Source organism: Sceloporus occidentalis, unplaced genomic scaffold (genome assembly GCF_023333645.1).
Source record: "Sceloporus occidentalis isolate IW3139 unplaced genomic scaffold, rSceOcc1.0.p SCAF_14, whole genome shotgun sequence".
In the NCBI taxonomy this organism is placed as follows: Eukaryota; Metazoa; Chordata; class Lepidosauria; order Squamata; family Phrynosomatidae; genus Sceloporus; species Sceloporus occidentalis.
In genome coordinates this window covers 17,762,068-17,771,153 of record NW_028316994.1, presented here as the reverse complement: position 1 = coordinate 17,771,153, position 9,086 = coordinate 17,762,068, and the positions used below count along the sequence as shown (strand labels likewise).

Genomic DNA, 9,086 nt, shown 5'->3' with positions numbered 1-9,086 from the left:
GGAGGTACTGGGTGAGAGACCACATCAGGATACCTACATTTATCTAGTAAGTACATCTCTGTAGTTATGTCTCCTGATGCTAATCCAAGCAAACCTTGTCAACCACACAGTCTGCCCGACACAGCAAAGATGCCAATGGCTTGGAGAAACAAACTGACGGCTTTATTAGAGGAACTGCATTTTAAGATAGCTATTGCACTAACCTTAATCCACAGTACATTAGAATTCTCATCCAAAGGCAGGTAGCACCACAAAAACTCACCTGATATACATTTTTGTTAAATCCAGGTGAATAAGGGTTAAGCATTTGATAATTCTTCACAATATAAGTGAAAGAACATACAGTTCTGCCTCCTCCATAAAACTACTATAACTTCTTCTGTTCCCTCTCCTGTTCACGAATACCGTTTTGTTTTCTCTACAAGTTTTTTTAGTGAAGTTAACGAAAGAAAAATATTTATGATTGGACTTTTCAGACACTTATTATTATTACATGTATAGTGCCATAGGCTTTACATAGTGCTTTACAAAGATACCTTTCTCTTTGGCTTTTCCTGTATATACAATTTACAGATTGAGTCTCCTTTTGCCAAGGAGCAAAGAAGTGAATTTTTAGAAAGGATTGCCTTAACATGCAACCCAAGTCAGCCTCTGCTTGATGGAGTTATAGTCCAACACATCTGGAAGTCCCATTTAAAATCTTCTGTAAAGCATCCAGATGTGGTACTATGGAGTACCTATTGTCCAGAGGTAAGGGGATATAACCTTTGGACCACAACTTCCTACATTCCCCGACCATCATGGATTCTGGAACTTGTAGTCCCTCAAAATAGCTTTTCCAAGCTCTGCTAAAATCCAGCCAGGTCTCTGCACATCTACAGCTGTTTCATATTTCTCACAGTTTCTCTCCCTTTCACCCGACTCATCTGCTTTTTTTTACTGACAAATACTCAATGGTGGCTGGTGCTCAGCTTCTATAGCAGTGAATCTGCTCTGGGTTTTACTCTGAACTTTCAAGGTACTATGCAAGGGTACACTTTTCAGCATGTGCATGTACCAATTTTGGAAATAAGGTCCCACACCTTGAACAGTTCCTATAAAACAAAAATGTCAACACCACCTTGACATGGAAGCCACTGCGCAGAACGACAACAAAATGGTGGCCCAGCAAACAAGATGAAGCCCTTGCTTTTGTTATGTTTTGTTAAAAGCTGGAGGTTTCCATGTTCCTTGTTCTCCCACCAATTCTACCAGGAGGTATTTTAAGTCTCCACGCTTCATCTCCCATGCATGGCTTTCAGAATTGGCTAACAAGTCTCTTTCTCAGCCTGGAATAAGTCTCTCTTCTGGTTGGTTATTCTGGTTAATGCAAAGGTCTCCTGGCCTTGAGGTTGCATGGCTCTCCTTGTCCTGGTTTCCAATGGCTTGGAACAGGAGAAGTAGTTTGGCAATGTAAAAAGGACCAAGGCACCAGCCAAGAGGAAAACCCCAGAGGTGATGAAAGAGACGGTGTAATTCCCGGTCATATCCCTCAGCCATCCTGGGAGAGAAAAGAGTTGGGTTAGTAATTTGCAACTTGCAAGCAAAGTGTGGAGATATTGACTTAAAAGCAGTGGTTCTCAACCTTCCTAATACCTTCCTAATGCCACGGCCCTTTAATACAGTGCCTCATGTTGTGGTGACCCCCAACCATAAAGTTATTTTCGTCCCAGCTCCTAAGACCATCAGAAATATGTGTTTTCCAAGTGCCTTAGGCAACCCCTGTGAAAGGGTCGTTTGACCCCCAAAGGGATTGTGACCCACAGGTTGAGAACCGCTGCTTAAAAGTAACATAACTTATCTGTAACTAGTTAAACACAAAAGTAACATTATCAGATAAGAACAAAGCTAATTCACTGGTGCAACCGAAATAATGGCTTTTAGCTACTTTCACATTTTGCTTTGTAAGGGCCATGAAAAGAAGCTTGCTATTTATTTTAACAGTCGGATGAGGTAAGAGGCAGACAGAGGCTATGGCCAGACTGCAGAATTAATGCACTTTGCTACTGCTTTAACTACCATGGCTCAATGCTATGGGACAATGAGATGTATCTCAGGATTCTATAGTATGGCCTTAAAACTGCATTAATTCTGCCGTCTGTCAGCAGCCTCTGTAACCCAAAGTCCGTCAACACTCTTACCCGAAAGAGGGGTTCCCAGCAAAGCCCCCACGCTTTCCAGCATGTGCATGAGTCCAATGGCTCCAAGGAGGTATCCAGTGCCCACGATCTCCACTAGACTGGTGAACTGTAGTGGGACAAGGGCACCGGCAAAGACCCCATAGCCAATGCCAAGGGGCATCAGGGAAGAGAAGCTGTGTCCCAGTGGCAGCAGAGTAAGAGAGAATCCTGTGAGGATGGTCCAAAGGGTCAGGCTGTGAACAAGGCGACCAAAGACTCTGGAATCTGCAAGCCAGCCAGCGAAAACGCGGCCAAACATGTCCGCTACAGCAGCGGCAGACATGATGAAGGCAGCTTCATATTCATCGCACCCGACCTCCCTTGCATGGGCCACCAGGTGGGCATATGGCACAAAATATCCAGTGTCCACCAGGACAAAAACCAAAACATAGCGCATGAAGGGTCCATGATGCAACAGCTCCAGAGCAAAGAGAGAAGCAAGTGTCCCCAACCAATGGGAATTTGTGGACTTCTCCGAGGTGCTTTGGTCTCCTTCTGAAACCAAAGGTCGTAGCAAGGCTCCGGCCACCACCAAGTTCAGAGACATTCCAGACAGCAACAAAAGGGCACCTTGCCATCCATACAAGCCAACTAGATATTGGAAGATTGGAGAAAAAGCCAGCGAGGAGACCCCTGCTCCAGAGACAGCCAAACCAGTCGCAAGGGTCCGTCGTTTCTCAAAGTAATGTGCCACCGCAGCCATGGAAGGGGTGAACACCAGTGCCCAGCCTAGGCCTGTCATTTCAGCAAAGGAAAAAGAGAGAAAAGGAGAGGTATGGTTCTTGCCATGTTGCTTATGCCATCAGTCCATCCATCCCGTTCATAGCACAGACTCTCATGTTGGTGGTCCTGCAAAAACCTTAGAATCCCTTGTCTCTTATACGGTAAGGAGGCTATATTGGATAGCCCTCATTATCATGCAAAATACATATCCACCATATCCATGAATATCTTATCCACTGTCCATGGCTTGGAAATATTCTAGAAAGATATAAATCCCCAAAAGCAAACCTTGACTTTGCTATTTTATATAAGTTTCACTATGTCTTTGTATTTAATGCAACTTGAGCACCTACGGATTTTGATATCCATGGGTGATTCTGGAACTAAATCTTAGTGGATACTAAGGACCCACTGTATCATGAAATGTTGGAGGATTGATGGGTGCCTCTCCAGATGAAAGGACACATCTCTGTTGCTTCGCTTCTTTTTCTTTAACCTCTTTTTTCTTGCTTTTTATATGTTTAGTGCTTTGAAACCTGCTTTTAGCATAATGCTGTTTCAAAAGGATATCATAATTGTTTTTCAGTGCCCTGAAACCTGTAAGTTTTTTTTTTAAATTTAATCAGTTGTTTAACTGGGAATCAATACACAGGTAAACCCCATTGATTTAATGGGTCTACTCTAGTTGGGACTAACAGTAATACACTCAGCCCTCCATATTTGCAGCTTTTACTTTTGCAGATTTAATTATTCACAGATTTGATTAATATGTTCTCTCTAGGAATCTCTAGAAATTCCTAGAGAGAACACTTCTCTAAGCATTTGTAGATCCTGCAGCACAATTCTATGTTCAGCTTCCAGCAGATGTTGACCATAGAGTTGTAACGGAGGACCTACAGAGGTATTCTCTCAGGTTAAAAAAAGAGAGAATGTTTCCAAGATCTGCAACGTCTGTCTATCTATCATCTATCTATCTATCTATCTATCTATCTATCTATCTATCTATCTATCTCTGGGAGGCGGAATGAAAGAATCAGATAATTCACACATTATAAGGTTACTATGGAGACAGCTCTTTCAATGGGACTATTGTCTCCCAGATCAGTGAAACAGTGGATCCTCTTCAGGTTTTGGATAGCTTTAAATGATCTCTCCATTGTGCTGAATCTATTTCAGGGCTAGAGTTCAGCACCTAAGACAAACTTTAAAGCCTGAGTTAAAACATGAACCGGATCAATGCCCCACTGACCAGGGGTCACCAACAACTAGAGGGACCTTTCCCACCTTGTTGTTTTTGGGAGTTCCCGTTTTTAAAATCTGGACTGAGGGCAGAGAGAGAGGTCACGCAAAGCAGACTCACCTGCAACTAGGCCAATGCTCAAATACAGGTGAGTGAGGCTGGTGGAGAAGGATGCTAGCAGCAAGCCCAGGCTAGCAAGCGAGCCTCCGGCCATCACCACCGGACGGGCCCCATAGCGGCTGCTCAGGGCGCTTCCCATGGGGCCTGTTGTGGGGCAGGGGGAGAACAATACAGAGCAACAGAGTCTAAGCTACAAGGACATAATGAGTAAACCAATGGTCAGAATGAGTGCAGAGAAAAGGCTGCTAGCATCCCATCACTGGTGCAAATCCCCCTGACCTCTTGGACAGGTTAAGTAATGCTGTATGGTTAGCACATGTTAATGAAAGTAACATATTCTTTGCAAGAGTTGAGCTGCTAATATTACAGTCTCAGCAAGAACTTATTATCTCTAGTCTAGGGTTTGGAATTATTTGGTCTGTGGGTACAGGTAGGTCTGTGGAGACCTCCAAAGTGCCCTCTTGCCCTCCACCCCAAATTCCCTTTGGCTGAAAAATCCCACCTCATTGAGACCAGTTTAAGACCTTCCAGGCTGTTTTGAATCCTGGAGAACTTCCACTTTAGGAGGATCAGCTTTGCACGGAAAGAGCTACTGGCTTGACCAGCTGGGGAAACCTTTGCCCCACAGGTTAAACTTGTCCTGCCAGGCTGGACCAGAGAGCTAGATGCCTTAGGAAAACACACCTCTCCAGATGAGTTGATGAAGTTACATTACATGGTTCTGCATAACATATCCTAGGAATGGGGATTTTCCTAGGAGCTATGCATTAACTCAGCACCTTGGGTCTTGCAAAGCATGTGTTCTTGTTCATGGGAAATAATGTGCTAACCAGTAGCTTAGTCTTGCAGAACATACGTTGCTGTAAACGTGAACTAATGTGTTAATTAGCAGCTCAGCTCTTGCAAAGGATGCATTCTTGTTCATGTGACGCAATGTGTGATAATCAGCTGCCCAGGTCTTGCAAAGCAGGCATTCTCATTCATGTGAAGTAACACGTGTTAGCCATGAGTGATTAGATCCTAAAACGAGAGAACACACATTTTTCCTATGTGCTGGTTCACCGATCAACAATTTAGTTGCTTATTCTAGTTGGGACAAACTAAGAGGATTAAGGTCAGTATTGCTTAACTTACGTAAGATACGCTTTGCAAGAAATAAGACGCTCAATGCCTTTGCACATCAACCACCATCACAGAAGCAAAATCTGCCAAAGTGGTGCAACCTTTGCTTTGCAAAGGAATTTAGACCGAGGCAAGGAGAACCAAAGGAGGCTGCTGTGTTTTGCTGCAGAATATATCTTCAAAATGTCATAAAAGGAAATTGTGGGACAATTCCCCCATTCCACCCCCCTCCACTTTCTTCACTATAGCTATATAAGATAGAATTACTCTTTAACTTTTATGACTCCAAGGGTGCGTTGAAGGCATTGTTTAAAACACTCGAGCTCACTTTATTGCCTGTGTCTGCAGAAAACTCTGCAGGTTTTTGCACAGAGAAAGGGTTCCAGCCCCCAAAGGCACTTAATACATGAACAGACTTGTTGATTTCAGGTATTGGTTGGCTTGAATTTTCCCCCAATTTGAACATTTCTGCCTTACTTGCAAACTGCAGGATGGCGACGCCGGCAGAAATGACCCAGGAGACAGCACTTGAGGTTTCCCCGAAATAAGCCACAAATTCCACAAAGAAGACCCCGAAAGAACGGATCACCCCAAAGACCAGCGCCGTCTGCATGAATCCTGCAAGGACCACCATCCATCCCCATCCGCCATCTGGAATCGAAGGATGTATGTCTGGAACCATAGCATCCGGATTCTTTTCGGAGGTGACCATTTTAAAAAGGACAGAAAGAGAAAAGTGAAAAACAGGGCATCTTTATAAATGATTTGGATCACATCAAATTAGAGGGATTGGGTCATACTCTCGAGGACACGATAAAGAACCAGAATGACCTTAACAGGTTGGAGAGCGGGGACACAAAAAACTAACAAAATGAATTTTGACAGGGAGAAATGTAACCCTCTATATTCCAATAGGAAAAATGTAATGTACAAATACAGGATGGGTAACACTTGGCTTGATAACAGTGAAACAGACCTAGGGGTTTCAAACACAAACCATGCACAGGCCATCAATGTGATGCAGCGGCCAAAAAATGCCAATGCAGTCCTAATGTCCATCACCAGGGAGCAAAGTGTCAAAAATGTATTAATTTGGAGTATTTATACCTCGCTCTTGAGCCACAAAGGCTCTCAGGGCTCTTTCAAATGGTTAATTAGACATTTCTCTGCCCCCAGGATTACAATGTAAAAAGGCATGACACAAAAGGAGAAGGGAATGGCAATGGGAAGCGGAATAAGCCCAGTGGATCTTCTCTCCCTCTGAGGCCTGGACCAAGGCAGAAGGACTGGAGGGAGGACCCTTCTTCTTCCTCTATGAAAGAATGGTATTCTAAGAATGAGGGAAGTCATAGTGCCACTCTAAGTCAGACCTCACCTGGAATATTGGGTCCAGCTCTGGGCACCACAATTCAAGAGGGATATTGGCAAGCTGGAGTGTATCCAGAGAAAGGTGATCAAAAGTCTGGAAATGTAGGCTGTTTCCACACTGCAGAAATAAAGCAGTTTGACACCACTCTGACCTCCATGCCCCAATGCTATGCAATTCTAGGATTAGTAGTTTGGTGGGGACACCAGAGCCCTTTGACAGGGAAGGCTAAATATCTTACCAAACTACAGATCTCAGAATCCCATAGCATTAAGTCATGACAGTTAAAGTGGTGTCAAACTGCTTTATTTCTGCACTGTGGATAGACCCCAAGTCATGTAAGAAAAGACTTAGGGAACTGGATATGTTCAATGTGGGGAAGGCTAAGAAATGGTTTTTAAACAAAGGTTGGATGGACTGCTGTTAGGAGTGTTTTAGCCATTTAAAAATGCTGTCAAAGAAAGGGCAATTAACATGGTGATATATTGCTATTAATTATTCTGTTTTTAAGTTGCATTTTTTAAAGATTGCATTTTTAAAAAATGGTTTAAAGTGCTTATTTCAATTAAATTACATTTGAATATTAACCAGTTAGCTGTTATTTCCTTTCCCTTTTTCTTTTCATGGATTCCTTTTAAATGGGGTTGATTCTACTGTTTGTTTAATTGCATTTCAGTCAATTTTTGTATTTTTTCCCACTTTTCTTTGTAACAGTTTTAATTTTTTTTAAAAAAAAAAGCCACCTCGAGCCGCAGGTTTTGGAGAAAAGGAGAATGATAAATTAATAGTCACAATAATATAACATCATCATCATTATCTTGGAATCCCAAGTTTGGGGAGTAAAGTAGAATATAAGTGGTGAATATGGTGATATTGAATAAAAATCAGAATACTGAATGCTGAATCATCATCCTAATAATGAATAGAGAAGAGTGAATAATCATAATAATGAATAATAATCCTAGGAAGGGGCAATATTGCATAGCACAAGACAGAACCCTTCCTCCTTCCCCACTTACCTGGGTTGTGAAATGGAGGAATTCTTCGCTCCAAGAAATCCTGGAGGTTTTTCAGTATACAGTGAGGAATCTGGGTCTCCAGCGATGCATTATGCCTATGCGGGGCCAAAGTCTCAATCCGTGTCCTTAAATCTTCTCTGCTTCCCAGCCAATGGACGCTTCATGTTTGGGTAATTTAATTATTTTCCCCCTCTCTTTCTCTAGACACTATGATGGATTTTAAATTGATTGGGTCATTGAGTCTGTGCAAGGGATTGACTCAGGTGAATGAACATGGCCTGAGTTCAAATCTGAGTCCAGAAGGACTCAGATCACCTCCAAAGGATGTATGTGAAACTCAACATAAATGCCCAAGGGTTGGGGCAACCCATTGGCAACCCACAGACCCCTTGAGGGGACCCCATTATCGTCTTCCATATCTCCACCACTCCCAAATTTGGGATGGGGTTCTTTGCCCCAGAATAGCCAACAGTATCACAAGACCTTTGGAAGTACAGTAGTAATATTTCCCATTTCAACACATTTCCTGGTAACTTTGGGTCATTTTATCAATTTTTGAAAGGCCTGTACAGACTAGATTTATTTGTGTGTCCTAGAGGTTACCCCATGTTGAGCGAATCCTGCAAAAGCTCAGAAATGCTCTCTTCCTTGTGACTTCATAACAGAATTATGGGTAAATCTACTCGGTAGAAATAATGCAGTTTAACACCACTTTAACTGCCATGGCTCCATCCTACAGGATCCTGGGATTTGAAATTCAGTGAGGCTCCAGCACTCTCCGGCAGAGACAACTAAAGACCTTGCAAAACAGCAAATTCCAGGGTTTCGTAGGATGGAGACCTGGCAGCTAAAGTGGTATCAAACTGCATTATTTCTACAGTGTAGATGCACCCTATGTCCCTGGCACTGGAAAAACAGCTTCTAGAGCTAGCTGAAATCCAAACCAATAGAGACTTCCTTGTAAGTGGAGCAGTGGATCTGCTGTGGAGTTCAGTCCAAAATCAGAGCCACAGGAGACTGATGGATGCCATGCCGGTGGGGTTGCAAATCTGCCCTGGGTTTTAGCCTGAACTTTATAGAAGCTATAAAAGATGTGGAATCCAACCCCCCTCGAAAGTAGGTTCAGCATCAGGGATAGCTCTTATAAAGCTCAGACTACAATCCAGCTCATTGGCAAAAACCATCAGAGATAGTGTAAGACATAGGTACAACTAAAAAAAACATTCATCGATCAGCAAGTGCAGCATGACAGTTCTTAATAAAAGTTCTTAAAAACC

General features: G+C 42.9%; 1 protein-coding gene across 1 annotated transcript; it reads right to left on the bottom strand.

Annotated features, from left to right (window-relative positions):
• Nucleotides 1–562: 562 nt before the first annotated feature.
• On the bottom strand, nucleotides 563–8,142 carry LOC149304327 (monocarboxylate transporter 13-like). The gene is made up of 5 exons (XM_089480206.1): nucleotides 7,810–8,142; nucleotides 5,902–6,118; nucleotides 4,303–4,446; nucleotides 2,181–2,954; nucleotides 563–1,540 (listed from the first exon to the last, which is right to left on the bottom strand). Exons 2-5 carry the CDS (start codon nucleotides 6,104–6,106, stop codon nucleotides 1,308–1,310), a joined length of 1,356 nt encoding a protein of 451 aa, XP_089336332.1. The 5' UTR covers nucleotides 6,107–6,118; nucleotides 7,810–8,142; the 3' UTR covers nucleotides 563–1,307.
• Between the last annotated feature and the right edge of the window lie 944 nt (nucleotides 8,143–9,086).